A 27,163-nucleotide genomic window follows, 5' to 3' on the forward strand; every position below is an offset into this window, starting at 1 on the left:
GACTACCTTGTTCACTGCTGCATCCCTCCCCCTTCAGCGCAACCTAGTAGCCACTCACTGAATACTTGTTGACTGAACGAATGAAGCTTAGACCTGTCACGTCTGCACTCTTGTTAATGGGTGGAGTGAGAAGGAGACTGAGGTTCTCGAATACCCGCTGTGTGACGCATGCATTTACACGTTACCTAAGTTGATTTTCCTAGCAGTCTGCAAGGTCGGTGTTACTGTTTCCACGGTATAGGTGAGGATGCAGAGTCTCAAGGGAGGAACCTGCCTGAGATCACATGTTAGTAAGCAGCAGGGCGAGATCTACCTTTGTTCAAATCGCACCATTTAAGGGGTGTTGGTTGAAGGAGAGAAAATACTGTGCTGAAGTGCGTATTTGGTTGCATTGTAGCTGGAGAGAAAGGACCCCTCTGAAGACAAGGAGGACATCGAAAACAATCTGCTCAGGCCAACTGGCGTGGCCCTTCGAGGAGCCCACTTCTGCCTGAAGGTCTTCAGAGCTGAGGACTTACCACAGAGTGAGTCTGGTGTCCTCCCTGGGTTGGGAGATTGTAAGTGGGGGACCCTGGGCTGGGGAAGCAGTCTTTGAGATGTTGGAAGGACTCAGTGTCTCCACAGATGAAAAGCATCCATCCACTTGGTGACCCATCATGCCGTTTGCGTGGGACTGGTTTCGGCACGGAGAGTCCCACAGCCTGGGGAACCCCTCAGTCCCTGGCCAACTGGGGAAGTGTCCTCATCTTTCCAAGAAAGAGTGACAGGGTGGCCACTGCCTGGTTGCTCACAGTGACTGGCCCTGCACTGGGCCCACCCTGTGTGCTCAGGAACTGCTGGAGGAATTATGCTGAATATTTCAGAGCCATAGGTTTCAATCTGGGCCGCACGTTAGAGTCTCCTGGGACCTTTAAAGGTGTACAGACACCTGGGCCCCACCTCCAGTGTTTTGTATTGATTAGGTTTGGAGTAGGGCTCACACACGGGTCGTTTTCAAAGCGGCTCACTGTTTTGAAGCATGTGTTAGCATAATCAAGCCAATTCCTGTCCATAGAAGAGTCACTGAGAGCGTTTGCAACTGAGATCCCTGTTTATAAGTTTTGCATAAAGCTAATTATTTGAAGTTTTGCTTAAACTTTGACTAATGACTTAAAAAGAGAAATGCATTCTTTTTGTACAAACCGAATTGTACCAAAATCAAGGAGAAAGCCTTTGAGCAAGTAATGGGTTTTAAATGGGCATTAAAATGCATGCTTCAGAACATTCCGCATTGATTGGTTGAAACTAGGCAGAAGTGAGATTGGTGAGCTCCCGCAGGGGGCTGGGGAAATAGAAATGTTGGCTTTGTTCAAGGTGAATGTGCTTTATATTTAATTCTCTGCAGTCTTGTTTAAATATAAATAAAACAAAGTAAGTGGGTACATAGGACATGAGTACTTGCTAATTGTTATCTGTTGTATTCATGTAGACAGCAGCTGGTATGTAATCTGTACCTGCCTTTCCCCTCATTCATATACACACTAACATCTGTACATGCCATAAGTATACATGTGCACATACCTATTTATCTGTGTATACATTTGCAAATAATATAACTAACTCAGTAAACTATTGATTTGGAGTAGCATAGACTAAAAATTGTTTTTTTAAAAAAGCAGAAGTGACTTATTGGTTAAGGGCAGGTAAATCACTGTGCTAAGAGACATAAAGGAAAATGTGAAACAGGCCACCAGTTATGGGGTATTATTATAACAACTTCCAGTCTTTTTCTGGATTGTTAATTGTCCTTAGTGATGTGGATTGCTAATCAATCAATCAGTCAGTCCTCACTCCGTTATCTTTTGGGTCTATACAGAAAGCCCTTGAGAGCAGGGGCCAGTGAACAAGCTGTTTGGGCAGGATGAAGAAGCAGTGTGTGCCCTCAGGAGCTGCTGCTCCGGGAGTCCCCGGGCTGAGGGGGTGCCACTCCCTCAGGGAGTCCCAAGACTGTCTGGAGACAGTAAGGTGGAATGCTGGGGTTTTGGTGGTCGGACAGCAGGCGGGCAGTGACCAGAGTGTTCTCCCCAGTGGATGATGCCGTGATGGACAATGTGAAGCAGATCTTTGGCTTTGACAGTAACAAGAAGAACTTGGTGGATCCCTTCATGGAAGTCAGCTTTGCAGGGAAAATGGTAAGAAGCAAGGAAGCAGGAGGAGTCTCTCCGGAGGGTGACGGCTGGGTGTGTCTGCGGATGGGTGCTGAGCAGAGTAAAGGACAAGGTGAGGGGGCACACTGCCCTTGGTGCTGCCCATAGAAGGTGTGCACGGGGCGACTGATGGGAGGATGCACGGTGAGGCACTCATCACGGCCTGGCTCTCTGGGGCTGCCCGGCACACACACGTGGGCAGGTCTGCTTGGGGTATCCGAGTTGGAGACATAGGTGATAGACACGGCGAGGACAGACAGGCAGTGGGTAGATAGAGGAGTATTTGGGAGAAAATGAAGCAATAGAATGGAAACCAGATGTGAAGTCATAAAGGTAGGGAAACTTAAAAACAATAAAAACATAGTGATTATTTTTAAAAAGTCATGGCAGGAGTTGAGTGGAGAAAGTCCACTTTGGTAGGGGCCCTAGGGGTGACTGGCACCTTTCTTCCTCGCAGCCCACCTTCCTGCCCAGCGGCAGGGTGTTGCTGCGGGCTCCCTCCCTCCAGCCCACCCCAGGCAGGCGGGCACTCTTGCGGCCTCCTCTGCCCATCCTGCGGGCTCTCCCTGGCAGCTGGGCCACTCCCAGGCTTCAGCCTCACCCCTCCACAGAAGACTCCCACAGCTCTGTTTAACTCTGACCCCCACTTCAGCCCCAGACCTCCACAGACCTCTGCACAGCTCTATCTGCTGCCCCTTGGGCCCTGGAGAAGAGTCCTCTTCTGCCCAATATGCCCTCTATCAGGAGCCTCCATCATAAGCAGGTACCGACGTCAAAGGGAGAAGACGTGGGCCTTGATTCTTCCTTCGTTTTAAGCCTCCTTATGCCAAACATGCCACCCTAGCTTTTGATTTCAAACGTGTCCCAAGGCCCTTCCTTCCCCTGTGCCCACTGTCGTCTCTTCCCAGGACCACACAACAGCTTTGGGTTTCATTCTCTTCTCTGGGTTCTCCCCAGAGAAAGCCACCAGAATAATTAGTCTAAAACAGCCCTGTTTGTGCAATGAAGTTCAAACGTATAATCTGGCTGATCAGGTGCTATGCATCTGAACTTTCTCACCTGGTCTCCATGGCTTAAGTCAGCTGCTATGGTATCTGTGCAAGTGGGAGAATGGCGCCCCCTGCCGGGAACATGCAGCTCTGCAGCCCCTGCTGGAGCGTGGCCTCGCGCAGAGTTTCAGCCCCAGGGGCTCCCTTCCTGCATCCTCCTGTGCATACAAACTACATTGCTCACACAGCGGCCTTGTGTCCTCTCATCTGTCCTGCCTCTTCCTTCCCTTCAGGGTCACACTTCTAGGCTTTGCACATGCCTGTGCCCTTCCTTCACTCCCCGCCCCAAGTCCAGCATCTTTTAATGTTCAGCTTCCCTAAGGCCCCAGGCCTGATGCGCTAAGTCATCAGGGCTCTAGGGTGCCCTGGGCCCTCTTTTAGCAGGTTTTCCATTTCATTACAGTAGTTGTTAGCATCTGTTTCTCCCACTTGTGGGTAAGAGCCTGATCCCAATCGTATTTAGTCCATAACCTCAAAGCAGAGACTGTGGTGGAAATGGTGGGAAAATGACATATCAGGTGGGTGCAGACTGCCCCCGTTCTCAGAAGCCCTGGCAGGGAGCCTCTGTGTCCCAACCACAGGGGTTTGGCAAGGGTGGGGTCATGGCCCTCTGAGGTCGTGCCAACCTTGTGGATAGTGCCACCTGCCGTAGAACCAGGGTTGGGAGAGTTGAGTCACATGGCTTGGATGTTAGCGGGAAAATTGGAACAAGGCAGAGAAGAAGGGCTGAGAGTCTGAGCTGGGTGGCAGGAGGGTGGGTGCGAGGCAGTGGGCTTACCCTTCCCTCCCTAGGCAGAGGTGGGGAGTGGGGGAGACAACCCATGGGTGTCACAGGACAATTGCAGAGAAGTTTTAAAAAATAATACACACCAAAAGGTGAGGGTGGTGTGGGTTCCCATTCACACAGCACTTTGCCATTTTCCTTTCTCGTAATCTCTTCTTAGATTCATTTTGAAAAGGAGCAGGGTCTGCCAACCCATCCCACAGACAAGAGGAGGGCCTGGGATGGGGGTGGGGTGGAGGGAGAGGGAGGTGTCTTATTATCTGATGCCCAGATCCACTCCCCACCTTTTGTTTCTTTTCTCTTTTTATTACTGACATACGTGTTTACTAATGCATTTTGAAAATTACAGAAAAAAGTAAATAAAATGACCCATAATGCACCACACAAAGTTCATTTTTGGTGCCCATCTTTCCAGTGATTTTCCTGTGTGTAGATGATAGACATTTTTCTGATTCTTTACTTTGAATATTTTAAAACATCAAGTTAGAAGAGTTATTCAGTGAACACCCATGCACTGGTATGACTTCCACTTAGATGAAGCACTTGCTAACATTTTGTCACATTTACTTTCTGTATATAGATACTTTTCTTCCCCCTGGGCAATCATTTGAAACCTAGTTGCAGGCTGTACTCCTAAAGGCTTCAGCATGCATCTCCTGAGAAAAAGAAAATTCTTTGTAACAAAATTCTTTGTAGCTACAGTAATATTATCAGACCTATGAGATCAACAATCATTCCCTAATATTATCCCATCCTGGCTCATATAAATTTACTCTGATCATCCCCCCAAATTTCCTTTAGAGCTGGCTTAGTGTGTTGATTGAAGACCTAACTGTAATTCATGCTCTGCATTTTGTCCTTGGGCCTCTTTATTTTAGTCTCTTCTGTAACAGCCCCTCCTGCCTCCCTTCCCCTAACCATCCCCCCGCCCCCAGCCCGACAAAAGTAGTTTTTCTTACCCCATGATACTGACTTTTTTGAAGAGTCCAGGCCGTTTGTCCATGTTCTGGATCTGTCTGATTGTTTCCTTCTGGTGTTGTTTAACTTGTTCCTCTGGCCCTGTATTTCCTACAAACTGGAAATTAGGTGTTGAGGCCAGACTAGATTCAGATTCAGTATTTCGGCAAGAATGTGTCACACGTGATGTTGTGTACATCGTACTGCATCATAACAGGAAGAGAGGTGAGGTTGTCCCACCACTGGTGATGATTGTGTGATCATTTGCTTGAGATAGTGTCTCCAGAACACCCTCTTGTCAAACGACATGCTCCCTTTTGTACTTTGCAAGTAACTGTGGGCGATGTCTTGGCACTGTGTATCTTGTTTCCCAGCAGCTTCTTACCTAATGGTCCATGCAGCCATTGACCTCCTTGCCGGAATAAGTCATTTACTTGGGGTTGCAAAGTGGTGATTTTCTCATTATCATTCCTTCTCTCTTTACAAGCTAGTGTTTTTCTGGAAAGAAGAGCTTTCCTCCTCCTTGGCCCTTTTGAGCATTACTTATAGACCTCAATACTTTTTATTAATTCAGTGTGTTAAAATCCGTCATGACTGTGTTGGATGTATGAACTGTCCTCAAGTTGGCCATTGGGGGCCCCTTCAAGCTGGCTCCTCCATCCTGAGCCTAACTCAGGGTCTCAGTGAAAATGTATGTGGGAGAGGTAACTCCGATTTTAAATTCTTTCACGCAGAGGTGTAAATGCTCACTGTGGGTCCTCACCCAAGTGCTGTGTTAGTGTGGGTTTGGGATCGGGGTCTGATGCCCTGTACCTGGCCACAGGAAGGACTGTAACAGAATAAATGAAGGCAAGAAGGAAGGGGAAAGGTGTGGCTGGATAGGCCTGTGGGACACTTCTTCCAAAGACTGGGATTAATTTCTGAATTTGACAGATAAGGAAGGTCACATCTCAAGATTGTTTTTATTTCACTTTCCTCCAAATGGTAGGGTGCTTTGATGGTGGCGAGAACTGAGACTGACCTGCCTTCAAATTTAATGGCTTTTTTTGGAGCTGAGTTTCAGAGTTCTGGGGCTCCTGGCTGCTCCTGGGTCCACACAGGCACCTTGACCTCCCAAGGTCTTCTGTTCTGAGATGCTCTTGACTGGCCCTGGGGGTTTTTCTAGGTAGGTGCACATGTTCGGGGGATGTGATGGAGGTAGGGGACCTGGCCAAAGCAAGGGGCTATATATAAAGCTGATTGGTGACTGGGCTTCTGCAAGAAGCCCCCAGAAGGAAGAGGCTTATTGTGGCGGAGGCAGTTGAGACCCTCCCTTTTGAAAGCTTCAGCCTGTTGGACACTCCTGGCAGTCCCCAGGCCTCTATCTCACCCTCTCCTCCAGCTATCTGAACTGCCTGTCTCGTTCGTTCTGTCCCTCTCTCTTAGCCTGCCAGTATGTCACTTTTTCTCACTACATCCTAATCTGGAGTCCTGGAGTTTTGCCCTCTGTGTGCCCGCTCACCCCAGTCTGGGTCTCATTGCACTTCCACTTATGGACACTTGGCGGCACTATTATTCAAGATGTGAACCATACCTGATTTTACACACACACACACACACACACACACACACACACACACACACAGAGAGAGAGATTCTTGGTAGTATGTGAGAAGGAAAGGAAAGGTACTTGGGGGGCAGGGTGGGAGATTTTCAAGGAAGTTTTTTTCTGAACTCAAGAAAAAAACCTACCAATTATAAAAAAATTGAAAAAAAATCAGAGAAAATAAAAGAAAATGAAAAGAATTAACCATATTTCTGTACCCCACATCACTCTGGAGATAACCACTGTTAACATTTGTGGGTATTTCCTTGTAGTGTGTTTTTCTCTCTAGTGCTTTCACTCCCAAACCTCCACTCCCCCACTGGAAAAAAATTGGATTCAGAGTTGATTTTCATTATTTGGGGATATTTGCAAATTCACCTACTCGCTAAAAAAATTTTTTTTAATTTATTTATTTTGAGAGAGAGAGCAGAGGAGGGGCAGAGAGAGAGGGAGAGAGAGAATCCCAGGCAGGCTCCGACCTGTCAGCGTGGAGCCCGACGTGGGGCTCGAACTCACAAACCGTGAGATCATGACCTGAGCTGAAACCAAGAGTTGGATGTTTAACCGACTGAGCTACCCAGGTACTCCTATTTGTAATCCTAAAATTTATAGTCATGCTGCTTCATGATCATTTGTGGTCTGTGCAGTATGACTGAGGCCCACGTTGCCAGCTGATTTGGAACAATGTGACCCTGCCTTTTTGTCTCAGTTCTCATCCTGTAATTAAGTGTCCTTTTCTTGGTCTGCCTGGTGTTGTGTTTTTCACATTTTTGTGCGCTTTATTGGTGAGTCGACTGTTTAAGATGCTCCGCTAGTGTAGTGCTGTAGTGTAGTGCTCAAGTGTTCCTCTGTGTAAAAAGGCTGGGTGTACCTTATAGAGTAAAGATATGTTAGATAAGCTGCATTCAGGCAGGAGTTACAGTGACGCTGACTGCGAGTTCAATTTTTTTGTGTGTGAGTTCAGTGTTAATGAATCAACAGTATATATGAATTTTTTTTTAAATGACCATTCATGCTTTTTATTGACAAATGTCAGGATGGCTTTCTGATTAAATCAAGAAACAACAACACATCTGACTGTGTAATTTTGGTGTCAGATAGCTCACTATTTTGTAAAATTCTTTTTTTTTTTAAATGTTGATTATGGAGAGACAGAGAGAGACAGAGCATGAGCATGGGAGGGGCAGAGAGACGGGGAGACACAGGATCCGAAGCAGGCTCCAGGCTCTGTGCACAGAGCCTGATGCAGGGCTCGAACTCACAAACCACGAGATCATGACCTGAGCTGAAGTCGGATGCCCAACCGACTGAGCCACCCAGGTGCCCCTATTTTGTAAAATTCTTTGGTAGACCACCCATAAATTATTAGGTGATATTTTTCTTTTTTTAGTGTTTATTAGATATTTGCTTCATATTATATATTACCAGCAATTTTATTGCTATGTTCTTATCTAATTCCTATACAAAAGCTGTATAATATCAGAGAAACTATTAAACAATTTTAGGTTATAGTAAGTTACAAATGTTCTTTTCAACTTCTCTTTTTTAAAAAAATTTTAAAAAATTTACATCCAAATTAGTTAGCATATAGTGAAACAATGATTTCAAGAGTAGATTCCTTAATGGCCCTTACCCATTTAGCCCATCCCCCCTCCCACAACCCCTCCAGCAACCCTCAGTTTGTTCTCCATATTTATGAGTCTCTTCTGTTTTGTCCCCCTCCCTGTTTTTATATTATTTTTGTTTCCCTTTCCTTATGTTCATATGTTTTGTCTCTTAAAGTCCTCATATGAGTGAAGTCATATGTCTTTCTCTGACTGACTAATTTCACTTAGCATGATACCCTCCAGTTTCATCCACATAGTTGCACATGGCAAGATTTCATTCTTTTTGATTGCTGAGTAATACTCCATTGTGTGTGTGTGTGTATATATATATATGTATATGTGTGTGTGTATATATATATATATGTATATATATATATATATATATATATATATATATACACCACATCTTCTTTATCCATTCATCCATCGATGGACATTTGGGCTCTTTCCATACTTTGGCTATTGTTGATAGTGCTGCTATAAACATGGGGGTGCATGTGTCCCTTCAAAACAGTGCACCTGTATCCCGTGGATAAATACCTAGTAGTGCAATTGCTGGGTCGTAGGGTAGTTCTATTTTTAGTTTTTTGAGAAACCTCCATACTGTTTTCCAGAGTGGCTGCACCAGCTTGCATTCCCATATATGAATTTTTTAACTTTTATTTATTTTTGAGAGAGAGAGAGACAGAGCGTGAGCAGGGGAGAGGCAGAGAGAGCGGGAGACACAGAGTCTGAAGCAGGCTCTAGGCTCTGAGCTGTCAGCATAGAGCCTGACTAAGTGCACGAACCCATGGACTGCGAGATCATGACCTGAGCCAAAGTTCGACACTTAACCAATTGGGCCACCCAGGTGCCCCACAACAGTATATATTAAGTAAGAATCCTTAAACAGAAACACACATAACACAAGGTTATGTATTGATTAGTTGAGAAAACTGTTGTGACAGAGGCTGATAGGAGCCTAACCCTGTATTTCCCCCAGAACAGTGGTTTAATATTCACAAATTCAATGTTCTCGGTGATTTATAGAATATGTAACTACCATCAACAACAAGAATCAATTCTATCTACTCAGCTTGGTAAACTATTTTTATAGTCTAGTATTTTCTTAGGCCATTAAACAGCCTTGGAAATAAATTTTTGAAGACTGTATAATATTCCATTATGATTGTGACATAACATTTGGGATAACTTTTTTGACATATGACATTTGACATAACCTATTTTGGGATAACTTTTTTGTTGTAGTTGCTAGTTTCATCTTTTATGAACATCTCTGTGACAAATCAGTGTGCAGGAATATTTCTTCATACTCAGATTGTTTTTTCTATAGAGAAGTTTCTAGAACTGGGCAGAGGGCATGCTTATTTTTCAGTATTTGATACAGATGGCCAAATAGCCCTCCAGAACGGTCAATATGGATTACACACTATCAGGAAGTGAAGGAGGGTAAAACAGAAAAAAGGCTTAGAGACAAAGGAGGAGGAAGAGGAAGAGGGGAAGAAAGAGGGGGAGGAAGCTCGGTGCTGGCTTGGCTGAGTGTGTGGGGAGTGGAGCAGAGTGTGGGAAGGCTGTTGGGGTCTTCCAGGGCCAGAGGCAGTGCCGGCCTGGGTGTGGCGGGGAGACCTGCTATGTTCAGGCTCCCAGACCCACAGCCCAGGGTGGCCAGGTGGAAACACCTGCTGTGGAGGCTGTCTTCAGCAACTTGGGGCCAAAGCTGAAGCAGGCCCTGGGGGCATTGCTCCTGGGACTGTGGGGAGCACACACATCGCTCCTGTGCCTTCTTGTACCAGGGAGCTGAGGCACGGTATCGACAGGATCTCTCAGCTGTGTCCGGTTAGAGTCCTTTCTTTTCCTTTTATTTAAAAATTTTGGTCATCAAATATTTGGGTTAGGTAATATATTTATTGTGGAGACTCTATCTATCTATCTATCTATCTATCTATCTATCTATCATCATCCTCTGTGTAGCAGCCATCATGAAATCTCTTCCTCTTGCCCCACACCCATCCACCCATCACTCTCTCCCTGGCAGAGGGAAGCATTGCAGTTAGATGCTTTTGCATCATTCTGGTTTCGTTATGCGTGTGCAAACAAATCAGACTACAAATCCTTACGTGCTCTTCTCTTAACACAGATGGTTGTATGTTATACTCACTGCTCTGCACTTTGCTTTTTAATTTTTCTCCCCCTCCAACTTTTACTAAGATATTGACATACAGCACGGTATAAACTTAAAATGTACAGCATGATGACTTGAGTTACAAACTACAAAGTGATTATCCTAAGTTTAGTTAACATCCATCTCTCATATAGATACAAAATACAAAAAAAAAAAAAGACAGAAAAGATGTTTTTTCCTTGTGATGAGAACTCTTAGGAGCTACTGTCATAACAACTTCCAAACATACCATACGGCCATGTTTTCTATAGTCATCATGTAGTGCGTTACATCCTCAGCACTTACCTTTTCTCAGTTAATAATATAACTTGGAAATTGTTTCGTATCACAGAGCAGTCCTCATTCTTCAGAGCTGCACAGCAGCCCGTTGTGCGGACGGACTGCTGTTTAGGTAACCCGCCCTCTGTTGGTGGACACGTGGGTTGTTCCGTACCCTTGATACTTCAAGCTGTGTGCAGTGAATCACTTCATTACATATGTCATTCTGCACGTATGCAAGTATTTCTGTACGATGAATGTCTAGAGGTAGAACTGGTAGGTTAAAGGGTTTTTACACTTGCAATTTGGATGGATAGTGGCCAGTTGCCCTCTAGAGGGTTGAGGTATTTTTTTCTTCCGCCAGCACAATATGAGAAAGGAGTCTCCCCATAGCCTTGCCACCAGAGGGCTGTCGGATTTTAGAGTTTTATGAATCTGATGGGTGACAAATGGTGTCTTGGTTTTATTTGTGTTTCTTTTCTTATGAGGGAGGTTGAGTATCTTTCCATGTGTTCAACCCTTTGAACTTTCATTCACCCTCTGCCCGTGAAATTGTCGGTCTCTTTTCTTTCCTTACTCCTTTCTTTGCTGACACAAGGAGCAAATCCTGGCACCCATCCTTGCCTCCAAGCTTTGCCTGGGCTATTCTCACAGGGAGGCGGGGAGGGTGGGGACAGGGGCTGACTTTGGGTGGATCAGGGGTGGAGACAAAGCCCTGACCTTCATGGAAGCTGTACCCTCATTTAATGGAAGAATGGAAGCCCCTGATCAGATGTTCATTAAATGAAATAATGCACATAAATGCTTAGCACAGTGCAGGGCCCACAGTAAACGCTCTGAGAAAGGCTGTAGGACATGCAAACCTACCAGGATCTATGTATCTGAAATAGATTACCTGCTGTCCCTGTGCAGGGACTTGATTCTCCGGAGCTGGCTATGGAGTGTGGCACCTCCCAGGGCATTCTTAGCACATGTAGAGCACACAAGTCACTGGTTTGGATCTGGATTCCACCTCTGCCAGTTTTCTTGATTGTGGAAAGCCCAGTCTTAAGAGCAGGGCTGATCTGAGGCAGACTGTGGCTTATGGGGTTTTTGTGTTTGCTGCATTCTTCTCTCATTCTCAGATGCTGGTGCCTGGCCCTCAAGCCCTGGCCCTCTAGCTCCCCTTTCCCCTTCGCCTCCACTTCCTTCCCCCATCTTCAATCTCTTAGGGCTCATGGTGTTCCAAAGGGGCAGGTGGTCTGGGCTGACTGGTAGAGGTTAGTGTGTTTAGCTGTAGGACCCCTGGGAAAGCCAGTCTAGACTCAGGGCCCCCACACTAAGGTCATGGACATATGGGAGTTGGGGCAGGAGGATTTCCAGTCAAAGGTAGGAGATAAGGGTAGAAGGGCCGTGGAATTCAGGCAATCTGTCACCCCACCCCCACCCCATCCGCGCACTCTCTTGCTACCCCACCCCATACTCTCCAGCTCTGGATCTGATTTACCATTGAGCTTTGTCTCTGCAAATTCCTTGTGTCTGAGCCTTTAAGGTCCCTAGGATCTTCTGCCCAGCCTGAAGGGTGGCCAACATGGTAGAGAGCAGCCCTGGCTGGTGAGGTGGTCTCCCAAGGAGATCATAGTTCCCTTGGAGCTCCATCCACCTGTCCTCTTTGTCTTCTAGCTCTGCAGCAAGATCCTGGAGAAGACAGCCAACCCTCAGTGGAACCAGAGCATCACCCTGCCTGCCATGGTAAGCCTTGCCTCCTCGGGGCCCATCCCAGCAGACCCTGGGCTCCTGGCCTCCACAGCATCCTGCTTATATCCTGGACTTCTCCTTCTCCTCCTCTTCCTGCTTCTGCTTCTTCTTCTTCTGCTTCTCCTCCTCCTCTTCCTTCTTCTTATATGTTTATTTATTTATTTTTGAGAGACAGAGAGAGAGTGAAAGCAGGGGAGGGGCAGAAGGAGAGGGAGAGTGAGAATCCCAAGCAGGTTCCATGCCCAGCGCAGAGCCCTACGCGGGGCTTGATCTCACAACTGTGAGATATGACCTGAGTGGAAATCAAGAGTCAGATGCTTAACTGACTGAGCCACCCAGATGCCCACCCCCTTTTATAAAAAATATTTTATTTTTAAGTAATCTCTATACCCAACATGGGGCTTGAACTCACAACCCCGAGATCAAGAGTTGCATGCTCTACTGACTGAACTAGCCAGGCTCCCCTGGACTTCCCCTTCTTTAAAAGGATCTCACTCCACCATGTCTCTCTTCCCTCCTCAGTTTCCCTCTATGTGTGAAAAAATGAGGATTCGCGTCATAGACTGGTGAGTGCTGAGTCTTGGAGTCTTTGGGGTGACTACTGTCAGGGTTCACTGGGTCCTTCAGTTTTCCTCAGTTGAGAACACATAGTGGGAGAGTCTTTTTCAGGTAAGGGAGTTTCCTCTGCTGGGAGGCCAGAGAAGGAGAGGTCGTGGGCTGTTCTTGGGAAGCTTACTCACAGCCCTACTCCAAGGTACAGAGGGCAGCCAGGTAGAGCAGAGAGATCTCCAGAAGCCTGAGATCCCCTAGGGCAGGGGGTTGTCAGGAAGACTTCCTGGAGGAGGTAGGATTTTGATAAGTCCAGGGTGAAGGCATTCCAGTGCGAAGAGGATCATAAGCAAAGGCAAGGAAGCTGGAAAGGGTAGGGCTTCTGGGAGGATGGGCTGTGACCCGCCTCCCCCCCCACCGCCGCCCGCTGTGGGCTGTTAATGTGGAATGAGCACTTACTGTGTGCCAGGTCCTGTGCCCAGCAAGTATTTTACATGCGTGACATCATGTGATCCTCAGCTCGATTCCTGGTTACTTTATAGATGAGGGGGTGATCTATCTAAAGTGACAGCTGGGAAGCAGCTGAGGCTGGGATCGAACCCAAGCCTGCTGCTCCCAAAGCCTGTGTTCTTAACCACTGGGCTCTCTGCTTCCCACTGTGTTAAGGTGATCTCTGTCACACCTGGAGGGCTATTAGGGGTCCACATGCATGAGCTCCGGGACCTTCCAGACATGAGGCTTTCCAAAAAGAGAGTTGTCCTCTTTCTGCCCCCAAAAAGTCTTGGCCGTGCGGTTCCCAGCATGTTCTCCTTTGGTCTCAGGCCATGGTACCCCCAGCCAGGAGGGTAATGAGAGACCAGGGAAAACCCCCAGGCCACAGGACCATTAAAGTGTGCGCCAGTTCCCTAGGCCTAGAGAAAACAGCTTGTGGGAATTAGAGAGGAAAGCAGCAGCCAGGAGGGCCAGGAGGGAGAGGCCTCTAGGGCCCTGACCGCAGGTATGTTCCGTGGGCAAGCGGTCTTGGGGAGAGATGTGCTCCACGTCCCCAGAACCACCTCTGTATCTCCGCTCACGATGTGTGTGCGCACCTGAGTGTGTTGTGGTGATGGGGGCTGATTGGCTGTACGCGTCTGTGTGTGTCTGTGCCTGTGGGCTCTTGTGTGCATGTGCGCATGGGTGTGGTTGTGTTGTGTGTGGTGGGTGGGCCTTGCCGGGGTCCGTGTGAGCTGTGTCGAAGGCATCAGCATACTGTACAATCCAAACACATTACGGAATCCGGTGGTTGCATCTCTGGTTTGGGTTGAAGCGGCATTTTTATTGTGAGTCTATTTTCAGACTTGCTGTATTTTCCAAAAGCAACCCCAAGCCCCAAAACCCAACTCTTGGCCAGAAAGTGTTCTGCTGCTGCAAGTTCCTGTCCAGAAAAGTGCTTTCTTCCCAGAAAACTCAGATAAACTTTTGTTATCACCTGAGCCCTGGAAATATGATATGGTCCACATGGCCTTTTCCTTGTAACTTAATCTTCTATTCAATCCTTTCATGTTTTCTTTTTTGTTAAAGAACAAAAATTCAAGAAGTTCCTTCTACCCCATAAAAACGGAATCTGTCTCCATTCTCACACAGTTCAGATAAGACCAGAGGTCAGAAATTTCATTCTCCTCTCTAAGTGCTGGTCTTTTCCAGGGGCCGGTCATGAAGGCAGTTGCCAGTTATCTGCTGTTGATGATCTCACTGTCAGATGTGTCAGGAAGTTCTTACTTCCCAGGGCTTATCACCATCCTTCATCAGGAAAAATGATGAAGATCTCTGCTGACAATCCATTCTTGTTGGTTAGTCCCCACCCGGGTGGAAAACTTTAAAATCAAAGCTTAATCACCAATCTGGGAAGTGCAAAGAGGAAGGAAAGGAGCAGTAGAGATCAGGTATCTGATGGGTATAGCACTGAAAAGAGAAATAGAATAATAGCCTTGCCCAAGCGTGTCTTTCACAATGGGGCTTGGGTGTGTCATTTTCTGAAGCTGTCTATGGCCTAGGTACCCATAGGAGGGAGAGAGAGCCTACAGCGCTCCCAGGAACATGGATCCCGGGAAATTTCAGGAAGGAGATAGGTCTTGCCCAGTCCAGCATTTCTCAACTTAGCACTATGGCGTTTTGGGCCAAAAAATTCCTTACTGGACAAGACTGTCCTATGCATTGTAAGGTGTTTGGTGGCAACCATGGCATCTCTCTCTTGCTCCCTGTCTCCATTCAAAACTATCTCCAGACCTTGCTAAATGTCCCTGGGGGTCAAAATCACTGGATTGAGGACTCTTGGTCTAGCCTGACAAGGAAGCAGTGGGTGACTGCAATCAAAGCTCTGCTTCCCATGTCAGGTGTATCTGGCTCAAATCCTAGTTTTGCCATGTTGGCAACCTCAGTTTCCTCATTGAGATCCTCATGAGTACTTGCCTTATGGGGCTGAGTGAGGGTTCGAGCTACTGAGTGAGGGTTCGAGCTAATTCATATGACGATGTTAGCACAATGCTTGACTTTCAGTAGGTGCTTGATACATGCCAGCTATTCTCTATGTTATTGTCAAGGGGGCAGGGGTGGGACCCAGAGGGAGGGTCTGCATGGGACGTTGTTGGCTAATGGATTCGTTATAGTCAGTCTGCTCAAACTCCTACCTATAGTCCCCCATGCTGGTTAGGGAAGGGAGAAGCCTTCCTCCGAGGAAGCAGGACAGGGACGGGCCCCCGTGCATGTACCATGGCAGGAGCATTGGATCAGGAGTCCGGACACCAGGGTTTCAGTTCTGGCTCTGCCCCTCCCTCCAGGTTGACCTTGGGCAAGGACCTTCCACCTCTGAGCCTCAATTTTCTCATCTGTGCAATGGGGAGGATAATAAAAGTACTAGTTCTTCAAGGCTGTTGAGAGGATCCTTTGAGATAAAGGAGGTTGAAAGTGCCTCGTCACATATAAAGTCAGATACAAAAAGTAATCCTGCATTAGCTAATATAAGCTAATTTAATATAAGCTAATATAAACTAATTTAAGACTGTGGCCTTGGAGATAGCTTCTTCTTGGGATGCCCCATTTTCTCCTGGCCTGGATATTTCCTGAGCTTCTAGAACCTTGCTCAACCTGGGTCTGGGGGTCTGGTTCCCAGAGCAGCCTCCTGCTCTCCTGCCCTCCCTCCTGCCTCTGGCCTCTTTCCTTTCAACCTGCAGATGTCTCCCCAGACATCCAGGCTGGCAGCCCAGTGTTGGTTGGCTGATGGGATGCTGGTGGTTGGCCAGATGGACTAGTTCCCTCAGAGGAGTCTTGAGCAACACTTCCTTTCCAGTCTCTTCTTCCCTAGGATTACCAGGCCTCAGTAACATACCCAATATGAAGACTGAGACCCATAAAGATGTATAACCTTCTCCTTCCTGGGTAGGCTGTGGCGTGCAGTCCCCCTCCTGTGTTCAGGCCCTCTCTGCCCTCTTATTCTAGGGACCGCCTCACCCACAATGACATCGTGGCCACCACCTACCTGAGTATGTCGAAAATCTCTGCCCCTGGAGGAGAAATAGAAGGTAAGTTTCCCTCCCTTATTCTGTCCTCTGGTCCTCCACACTCTCCCCTGATCTACCCCTACCTGTCTTATACCTGTAGTTTTGAGAGTGCAAAAAAGGGAATACTAATTATGAGGCCTTTGCAGCCCATTTGTCATGAAGAAGGGCTGTGGCCAATGAGAAAGATGGCCTTACAGACACTTAGGATTCTCTACACCTCGGCGGGTGGGATACATCACTGAATGGTATAGAGAGGATAATTCCCTCCTGCCGATAACATGGGTGGCTGCGGCCATTCTGTGCATCAGGTTCTGTGTTGGCCAACTGTGTTCTAGGAGTTTCTATTTCGAAATAGCTTTCATTGGTCAGTGAAAAAGTAGGCCCTGATCACTTTGTAAAATTTAAAAAATAATTAATGAAGAAGAACATAAAATTTGCCCATAAAATTACCCATATGCTTACCCCCCAGATAAGAGCTAATTATTAATATTCTGGGAGTTTTTTGTGTGTATGTATGCATATGTACATGAATGTGTCTGTATGTATACCCAGGTGTGTGTGCATTAAAAACTGTTTTGAAACAACTATTTTGAAAACTGCTTTTTGTCACTTGGCAATATAACATACATGTTTATTCATGTTATTAAATATTGTACAATAGCATTTTAAATGAATACCCATTTTCCACTGTGTGAATGTATCTTAATTCACATTAACTAGTTAATGATGAATATTCAGGTTTTCTAATTTTTCTACATTATAAAAAACTAATTTTATATTGAATATTTTTGTAGATGAATCTTTTATACAATTCACGATTTTTTTTTGGATGAATACCTAGAAGTGGAATTGCTGTATCAAAGGATTTGTAAATTTTTTGAAAAGCTTATTTATTTGTTATTTGAGAGAGAGAGAGTGTGTGTGTGTGAGCAGGGGAGGGATAGAGAGAGAGGGAGGGAGAGAGAGAGAGAAAGAGAGAAAGAGAAAGAGAGAGAGAGAGAGAGAGAGAGAGAGAGAGAGAGAGAATCCCAAGCAGGCTCCATGCTGTCAGCATAGAGCCCAACACGGGGCTCAATCACACGAACTGTGAGATCATGACCTGAGCCAAAATCAAGAGTTGGACCCTTAACCAGCTGAGCCACCCAGGTGTCCCAGGATTTGTACATTTTAAAGCTATTTGTATATATCAAAATTGCCCTTCAAAAGACTGAACTAATGTACCCTCTAATCACTCACATAGGCTTATTTTGCTCTACTTTCGCCAACACAGGATAAAATAATGTTAAAAAAGAACTTTGTTAATTTGATGGTTGAATTTAATCATTGTCTTAATCTTCATTTCATCAATAGATGGTTAAGTTGATGAATGCAACTTTAAAAATATTTTAATAGTTGTTTTATATTTACATATTACTTATGTATTTATTATGTATTTTATTCTATTATAAATTGCCTATTCATTGTCTTGGTTCATATTTCTGATAGTATGTTTGTTTTTTTCTCACTGTTTTGTAAGAGTTCTGTATATATATGGATGTTAACTTTTCCCCTGTTGTATATGTGGTAAATAATTCTTGTCTGTTTTATTTTACCATGTAATAGAATTTGATGTGTAGATATTTAAAATTCTTATGTAGCTAAATCTGTTAACCTTTTCCTTAGCAAATAAGGCAAGGATCTAACATTACTTATTTCACAGTTGTTCTTTGGTAATACCAACACTGTATATTAAATAATCTTTTCCCTATATTTTGGAATGCCACCTCTATCCACTACCAAATTCTTAAATGTGTTCTTGGGCCTGTTTCTTGATTTTCTATTATCTTTAATTGGTATGTCTGCTTGTTATTTCTTAGGTTTTGGTATCTGGGTTATGCTGGCTCTATAAAATTAATTGGAAAGATTTAAAGTCTTTTCTAACATCTGGAGAAGTTTATATAACATAAGAATATAGTCTTTTGAGGGTTTGAAAGAATTCACCCATAAAACCAGATGGGCTAGGTGCCCTTTTTGAGTGGGTATAGTACTAGCTCTTTAAAAACTTTTCAGTTTCTCCTGTGACCATTGTTATTTTTAGCTTCTTACTTCTACTATAGTCAATTTTGATAATTTTTTTCCATAGAAAAGTGTTCACTATGTCGAACTCTTCTAATTTATTTACATAGTGTTGTATAGAGCAATCTTTTATAATTTAAACAATTCTCTCTACCTATGGTGTTTTCCCTTTTCTAATTTCTAATGTTATGTGTTTGCGTTTTCTTTCTTTTTTTCTTGCTTAGCTTTGTTACAAGTCCCCTACCCCCGAACTTTGTTTCAAAGAATCAACTTTTGGATTTATTTATCAATTCTAATATTTTTTCTTAATTTTCTAATTTTTTCTTCTTAAATTTTGTCTTCTCTCATCTTTTTACTCTTTAACTCTCTTCAGCTTATTTTGTTGTTTCCTTTTAAAGCTTTCTAATTAACTTCTTGTGCTTATTTTCAAAATCTCTTATCTACATAATGATACGGTTTTTGTCCCATACGTCATGCTTAGGAAGGCCTTCAGCAAACCCCAAGGTTATATTTAACTCTATTTTTAATTTTTTTTTTTACATTTAAATATTTAGTCTATTTTGCATTTATTCAGGTGCACTTTCTGAGAGCAGCCTGATTTGATTTTTCTAACTAGATGCTGCTTGTAGGAACGCATCTTTTTTTCTTACAGTTAAGTTACTTTGATCTAGCCAAGTGCAGGACTCTTTTCAGTGAATTTTATCTGAGTCGTGGTGAATTCTTAAATCTGAGTTGAAGAGGAATTTATTCTAACATTGGAACAGGAGCAGCTGAAAGCAGGGTGGGGTAGAGGATAAGAGCAGGAACTCTGGAACCAGGCAGCTTGGGTCCCAATTCTGCTTCTTTGTAGCTGAGTGAGTCACTCCTCCCCTCTCGCCAGGCCGGGCCTCATAAGGCTGTTGTAAAGATCCAGTGAGATTATAAATGTAACATTCTTAGAGTGTCTGGTATGCATGAAAACCTAAAGTAAAGTAACTTTGCTGTGTAGTATCATTATTATTGGCTTTCTGCATCACTAATCTGATCTTTCTCCCCTGTACCAGTTCTCCTTACTGCTTTCCATGTAGTTTAAAATTGGCCATCGCATTTTGAGTTTCTTGTCCCGCCTCCGTTCCCCTCTGTCATTCCTTTTATATTTTTCATTTTCTTTTTGGTCGGTTCTCTCCCAAAAGTTTTGTTTTGCTTCACAACACCTATGTCTTCTTGCACTCTGTTGAGAATTCCAAATCATTTCTGGAGACCTTCAGGTGAATGCTGTCTGGAATCTTACAGATGCTGCTTCTCTACCTTGGTCAGCACTCTGTGATTCTTCCTTTCTCCTTTATTCACTCTCTGGCAAGACCTGGTCAGTGCTGGTGCCTTTCTACAGACAGGGTGCATTGTTCTCTGTCCATTCACCTTGACAAATCTTTACCTGGAGCACAGGTTAATGTGTCCAGTTTCTGGAAGATTCCATGTGGTACTCTTAAAGTTGAGCAATCCCCTTCTTCTACATTCTCTGAAACATTAAAAAAAACCCCACCTTTTAAGTATAGAAAATTCAAACACACATGAAACTAAAGAATTGTGCAGTGAAATTCCAGGTGTCCTCAGGTAGCTTTAATATCCAATCGCTCTCTGGCATTCTGATTTCATCATTGGTACTTTTAATCGGTGGAACACATAAAAACTGCCATCCATAAGACACTGCTGTGAGGGCCCTTCCTGCTCCAGCCTCCTACCCCCACTGACTGTGGAAACAATCATCCCACTTCTCTGATGCTGTTCAGATAATTTTTGAGAATGGCTATTTTGGATGTGCAGGTAGAAAGACTTGAGGGTCAGTGCATCATGAGGGTGGGGTGGAAGGGAGGGCATTCTGGACCCCTTGCAGATCGAAACTCCTGGTATGGAAGGAATCTTCTCCAGTTTTCTGATTGGTGCTGTCTCTGGCTTTAGAATCCAGGGACAGACCCTCGTAGAAGCACAAAATGACCTTCTGACTGTTTCCTGATGGCTACTATTTCATGAGGCCACACCTGTGCCTGCTATTAGCTGCCCGAGGGAGAGTTTAGATCCTTCTCTCCCCCCAGTCAGTCTTCATTTCTGTTGGTGATGTTGGCCTTGATCTTTTTCAGGGTCACTATGAAGGTTTTAAAGGGAATGTGAGAAAGAGGTTTACTTGGCCACTAGATGGCGCTCAGGTCATGGGCAACCCTGCATGGGTCAGGGAGGCATTCCAAGGTGGGTTCAATCCTCTCCCGCAGATTGTTTTGGGAGTAAATGAGACTCTTCTTGCAACTAGCTAACCAGTTTTAAATGCGTTATTAAATAGCTTGATCTCTGAAACAATACAAGAGTTTAACTGACTGCTCAGAATAGAGCTGTTCTTCACAACTGCTCCAATGTCCCTTCTGGCAGAGGTGCATCACTGAGACCCTGAAAGTTCGTATTTGCCTTGCTCCCTGCCCAGCTTCTCCCATTTGTCCTGAGGCCATCTCAGAACGCGTCACTCCAGTTTTCCTTTCAGCTGCTTGTGTTCTTTCTTCCCTTTAGGGGGTTCTATCACATCTGGGCGGTGCTCCACGCTGTTTTCTCACTGCTCTCAATACCCCGACTAAACCAAACTGTAAAAACGCATTGTTTCTCCATATTCCTCTGCCCTCGGGGTTCACCAGATTATCTGGCACAACCAGGAGTTTTTGTTTTCATGTTTTTGTTTTTATTTCCAGTGAGGACAGGACCTAACACTAGCCTCTTAAGCACTGCTGCCCACAAGTTTGCCTGGGCACACTTAAGTATTCCTTGGACCCTGTGCTCCAAAGCATTTAGTAAAAATTTTGTTTTCTAAAAAGGAGTGATTTCCTTAGAAGCTGCAGTTCTTTCGAAAGGTAACGGGCACATGAGGCCCGTGAAACCGACACAGACTCTTTTATAATTTTATACGTACGAAAATCATCCTACATCGACGGCACTTGGGTCCTACAGTTTTTTCCACAGCTAAGAAATCCATAGAGTTTTTTGTTTTTGTTTTTGTTTTTTTCCTTTGGTCTCTGGAGCACAGATGATGATTTCCCAGCAGTTCTCGGCTTCTCCTCCTGTCTGGCACGGGCTGGTGTCAGGCAGCCAAACTGTGGGCGTGGGAGATTGCTGAGAGAAGGAGCTGGCGGGGCTGGTGGCAGGTAATGGCCTCGCCTTCTCTAGAAGAAGACGTGGGTGTCCCAGGGCACAGCTGTGCTGTGTGGCTCACCAGGCCGGGAGGGCCTGTCCTTGGTCTTCCCCCAGGTGAGGGAGTTGGGCTGCGTGGCTCAGGCCGCCAAACTGGGAGTATTCATCTGTGTTTGGGGCTTCTACAGCCACGGTTCCCTGGGCTTAGGGAAAACACGGCAAAACCCTTGGATTTTGGCAGAAGGGTGATGAGGACTAAATAGAAGCCTTGTCTTAGGTAGCTTCGCTGGTCACTCTGCCCTTGACTTTATGAATTGCCTGCAGACGCAGAGGAGAGAACCTGGGATAGGTCTCCTTGGCACCTGGAGACCTAGGATTCTGCCCCCAAATTAAGAATCGTTGGTCTAAATTGTCAGCAGGGCCATGTCTTACTAGGTGCCCAGCACTGTGCCTGATTAGGTTTGTTGAATGAACGAACGAACGAACGAAGAGATGAAGGAATTAATGAAAGGTGCCGTTGGGAAATAGGCTTCTCGGCAGCCACCGCTTGGTCCTCCTGGACACCAGAGGCATGTGTTGGTCAGATGGCTGGTGGGGATAGGGGGACCTTGGTGTCTAGGTGGGGCACCGGTTTACAGCCAGGATTCAGAGTCAGTCTGTGGATGTGAAATGGAGTTTGCCCCTGCAAGAAGCACATGGCAATCAGAACTATGACCTCGGCCTCATTAGCCTGAGATAACTGGCCGGGTCTGTTTGTAATCATTTGAAAAGAGCTTAAAATGGAATCTGTTTCCTTCCGGTGGGTCCTGGCCACGGCTCTCCTCGGTGCTGCAGCTGTACCCATGTGGGTCCTCTCCCTGTTGCTAAAAGCTCCCCTAAGACCAGAGGCCTGGCTCCTCCATGGAGGAAGACCTATTCCTGTGGATATGGAAATGGCCGTGAATTATGGTTTCTGCAGTCCCCACTTCTGCCAGCCGGCATTCCTAGCTGAGGCCCGGCTGTAAAGAGCTGCGGGACTGGGTCCCAGGGGCTCACCCTCCTGCTGCCTTCTGCACCAGTGGGTCAGCCTTGTCCTCGTATCTGGACTTCCATGCTACCCTTCTCTCTTGTCTTCGCTGTTTCTCTCTCTGCTTCTATTCAGTCTTGCTTCATGATATTTTGCTCAACTCTTGGCTCTTAACTATAGCCATGAAGCTGTGGGAAAATAGGCATAGATATATATTTTAGGAGGAGACAAGTAGGCAAAGATGACCAACAAATGAAAATAATCAAAGATTTTACCACCATATCACAGGCTTGGTCATGCCCCCAGACCTGGTTATGCTTAGCTAGTTGGAGGAGGAAACAGGGAGGGTCAGAGGGCAGGAAGAGGCTAAAATCAGAGAGGACCATAGAGGGAGACTGAAGGGTGTCCACTCCCTTGGGGGTGTCTTATATCTACCTCAGAAGTGAGGGACAGATTCTAAGAGCCCAGAAGGGTGCTAGAACATCTCCTTCCTTGCTTCTCTCATTTATGGAGACCCCTTACCAGAATGTAGGGGCATGTCCCAGGGTGTAGAACCTTCAGCTGATGGGCAGGGTCTGGCACTATGCTTCACTTGGAGTGGTGGGTGCCGGAAGCAAGACGCCAGTGCCTGCAGTTGTGAAAATGCAACATGGTGCTCTTGCTGGCAATACTGAAAATGGCCACTAGATGGAGATGTCGTACCTTGAAATGCCATTGCTCAGGGACCTTGGTCCCAGTTGTTAACCTGCCTGTTAGGTGGAGTGCTGGGTATGCCTCACTGCCTTTCATGTTCCCCCCACCTTTCTTTGTGCCTGTGCTTTGTTTCTCTCACTTATTTGGCTATAATACAGGAGGAAAAAAAGCACAATTTCTTTTCTGTGTTGTTACTTGAATGTATTGAGTCAAGTTTCGGGTCTCATTTTCAACTGGCAAACAGAACACTCAGACATAGGTAGGCAGACACCAGTGGGGAGGGACCTGGAGGCTCATCTTGCTGCTGGGGGCTGTGTCTGGCTGGGGGTAGTGGTGCAGTAATGACTTAATTTGTGATAAATTCACAGGTGGGAGGGGGTTGGGGCCTTGGGCCACATCTATTTCCCACACAGGAGCCGTCTTTCCATCTGTCTGTCTGCCAACTCTCCATCCACATGCCTGTTCATGTAACCAATCCTCCCAGTCATGTCCATCTTAACCCCTTTTCCATTTCTTTACGCTTCAGAGGAGCCTGCAGGTGTGGTCAAGCCTTCTCCAGCCATGGACCGTATGTGCTTTCCTGGGGATGGCAAGGGGGTGGGCTGCGGGTTTTTAGCTGGAGGCCAGAGGGTGCTGGTTGCTGGGGATTATTTGATTTGCTTGAGATGGGACTGAGGTACACCACCACGGTCCCTGAGCTTACCTTTGGCTGTTACTTCTGTACCGTGGTTGAATATGAAAATCGCTTGGAATGCTTTAAAGACAATTCCCCATGCAACCCCTTCCTGAATCTGCTAGGCTCCAGCTCAGGCTCAAATGAGTCCACTCTTGCAGGCAGGGAGGGGGTGGGGCAGGGCCCTGGGCAAGGCATCTTGGGGACCAGGAGGAGGCCAGGGTAAGTGGAAAACTCTTGAAGTTGGAGTTTACAGGGTAAATCATAATGGAGATGATTAGTACAAATAATTAGTAAAGCTCATGTTAGTTTCCTTAGCCTGCACCTCCACCTCTGTCCCAAATGCCAGAGCCCTGTCTGTGCTGGGGACTGGAGGGAGAATGGTGACAGGCGCACGGCAGCTGGCTCGGTGGGGAGGCATGCTCCTGCGCTCAAGCTCTGTCCCTGCCCACCCCACTTTACCCCAGGGTCTTGGCACTCAGTGGGACTTGGGCTTCACAGCTCCTGTCCTTAGGTCTGGCTCAAGCATTTTCTTGCTGAGGCCATTTATTTTGTACCTTCCTTGTCCCATCCTTGCTCATAAGGAGTGGATCATCCCAGATGGCTCCTGCTCGCAGGCCCACTTCCCATTGTTGGCCCTCTGGAAACAGCCTCTCCCCCCTTCTTCTGGAAGAGACACCTTGGCTTTTCCGGGTTCTCAGAATATTGTCCAGTGACGTCCTGTCCTGGGAAACTTGACCGTTGACTGGAAAATCATGCCATAACAACAGAGAGCCTCTGAGGAGACAGTGATGTAGAGAAAAGATTTCCCTCATCACTGGTGGGATTCTCCTTTGCACTGTCCTCCAACCTGTTCCACTGAAAGGTGGTTCTTTGTACAATGTGGGGAGGGAGACAGAATGCTGGAGTGAGTCAGAGCTGTTGGGTGATCTGTCTCGACTTCATAATTATGTGGTGGGTATGGGGGACACGTGCCGGAGGAGTGCCCTGTGGATTGGGACATCTAGCCAGGTTCCCCCCCACCCCTGGCTTCCTGGGTGATGGCTTCTCTGGTCACCAGACTCTTGGGCCTCCTTTGTGTGTCCCCACGCTCCTGTGAAAGAGGGAGTGGGGATGCAGGCTGGGGTGTGGCCTGAGAGGGGCAGGGCATCGGAGGGCCCTGGGCCCCAGCTTTGCGTGCTGGCTTTGGGGTTAGACCAAAGTGCATGGGATTTGAGGTTAGACCATTTTGGGCCGTGCCACTTTGTAGTGATGTGTTCCTTTGCATCTCTGAGCCTCAGTTTCCTCATCTGTAAAATGAGATAATAAAAGTAATAACCATCTCCACATCTCAGCATAGTGGTGAGAATTAAAGGGCCTATGGGAGACAATGGTCAGTGTCATGATTCTTTATACACTTATGGGGGTTGCATCCTCTGCATGTTCAGGGAACTCAGGGCCAGGGATGGGCTCAGGCCTGAGGTTGGCTGGGCTGAGCACTAGAAAGCCACACCGGGCTGGCTCTTCTGATCCTCACCTATGTCTCCCAGTGGACGACCATCTGGGCTTCCTCCCCACCTTTGGGCCCTGCTATGTCAACCTCTATGGCAGCCCCAGGGAGTTCACTGGCTTCCCGGACCCCTACGCAGAACTGAACATGGGCAAGGTGAGCCAGCACCCCCACAAACCCACATCCCCAGGCCTGCATGCGGGGCTCTCCCAGCCTGGGCAGCGTCTGCTCCAGTCTGGACTCCAAGAGCCCGATGGGAGCCCAGGGCCAGACAGCGTCCCCTCAGAGAACCCTCTTTCCACCTGGCCCCCTCCTGGCTTCTACTTCCTTCTTACTCCCCTGCCTTTTGCTTTCCCTTCAGCGCCAGCCTAACAGCCACCCCCCTGCCCCCCGCCGCCGCCTTTTTCCTGGTCCCCCTGAGGGACCCAGGCCTTATCTGTCTCAGGTTCCATCCTTCCCTGGCTGGGTTGGAGTCTGGTACTGACCATCTGGGCGGCTTGTCATGTCCCCTGAACTCTCTGGGCCACCGTTTCCTTATCTGCAGAGTGATGGGGGTAGCCCAGAGCCTTCTTGGTTGTCTGGGAGATGAGCCCGGACCAGATCAGGCCCCTTTCCTTCCTCTCCTCGCCTCCACCGCCCCCTTCTCTGCTTCTGGTGACCCAACCTCCCCTCTTAGGGGGAAGGTGTGGCCTACCGAGGTCGGGTTCTGCTCTCCCTGGAGACCAAGCTGGTGGAGCACAGCGAGCAGAAGGTGGAGGACCTCCCTGCGGATGACATCCTTCGGGTGGAGGTGAGGGGTGTGGCTCTGGAAGAAGCGAAGGAGGTGGCGACCAAATGGGGCTGGCTTCTATTGTCATGGTGGAGGAGGGCTCAGCTGTACCCACAGTCTGTTCCTTCACCCCTCTGGGCCTCAGTACCTAAGCAGTGAAATGGGAGTAACCCCACAGCTATCCTACCTTCCTGAGGGATATTCAGAGGCTCAAAGAAAATAAATGAAAATATTTTAAAAGTCTAGAGCTCGATGCAAAATGAGAAGTGTGTTTTATAACAATAATGTAAAGATAGCTAACGCTTATTAATCACTCACCGTATGTCAAACGCTATGCTAGTGACATTTGATGGCACTGAGTCCTCCCAGCACCTGTGAAGTGGCTGCTGTTAGTATCTCCATTTTACAGATGAGGAAACTGAGGCTTATATGTACCAGAGCAGCAAGCGGTATAGCTGAGCCTTGTGTCCAGGAGGCAGCTGTATGGGGTCTGTGTGGTGTTTTAAGCTTTCAGACTCTGTAGTCAGAAAGCGCTGGTTTGAATCCTTCTGTATCAGTTTCCATATCAGTGAAGTTGGGGTAGTGATTATACTTAACCTCATAAGATTGTTGGGAGAATTAAATTAATTCAAACCTGCATGCAGTGAGCAGTCAATAAGCGTTAGCTATTATTACTATGTACTTAGTTTTTAAATTTTTAAAGTCATTTTGAAGGGGAGAGAGAGAGAGAGAGAGAGAGAGAGAGAGAGAGAGAGTGCAAACAGGGGAGGGCAGAGAGAGAAGGAGAAAGAGAATCCCAAGCTCTGTCAGTGTGGAGCCTGATGCGGGGCTCAGTCTCATGAGCCCTGAGATCATGACCTGAGCCAAAATCAAGAGTCAGATGCTCAACTGACTGAGCCAC

The 27,163-nt window shown here is 46.5% G+C and overlaps 1 protein-coding gene across 22 annotated transcripts in view; it reads left to right on the forward strand.

The window, feature by feature from the left end:
* The window catches only part of DYSF (dysferlin), a 225,210-nt gene that overhangs the window by 73,862 nt on the left and 124,185 nt on the right, over positions 1-27,163 (forward strand). For 13 of the 22 annotated variants that reach the window (XM_043603645.1, XM_043603652.1, XM_043603654.1 and 10 more), the window contains 8 exons: positions 398-524; positions 2,068-2,171; positions 12,271-12,339; positions 12,868-12,911; positions 16,369-16,451; positions 23,858-23,899; positions 25,534-25,649; positions 26,170-26,283. In XM_043603645.1, the coding sequence (XP_043459580.1) occupies positions 398-524; positions 2,068-2,171; positions 12,271-12,339; positions 12,868-12,911; positions 16,369-16,451; positions 23,858-23,899; positions 25,534-25,649; positions 26,170-26,283 (699 nt within the window). The remainder of the gene's footprint in view (positions 1-397; positions 525-2,067; positions 2,172-12,270; positions 12,340-12,867; positions 12,912-16,368; positions 16,452-23,857; positions 23,900-25,533; positions 25,650-26,169; positions 26,284-27,163) is intronic. The other 9 variants (XM_043603650.1, XM_043603658.1, XM_043603660.1 and 6 more) reach the window with 1 other exon arrangement.

This window comes from Prionailurus bengalensis, chromosome A3, assembly GCF_016509475.1.
Source record: "Prionailurus bengalensis isolate Pbe53 chromosome A3, Fcat_Pben_1.1_paternal_pri, whole genome shotgun sequence".
Classification (NCBI taxonomy): domain Eukaryota; kingdom Metazoa; phylum Chordata; class Mammalia; order Carnivora; family Felidae; genus Prionailurus; species Prionailurus bengalensis.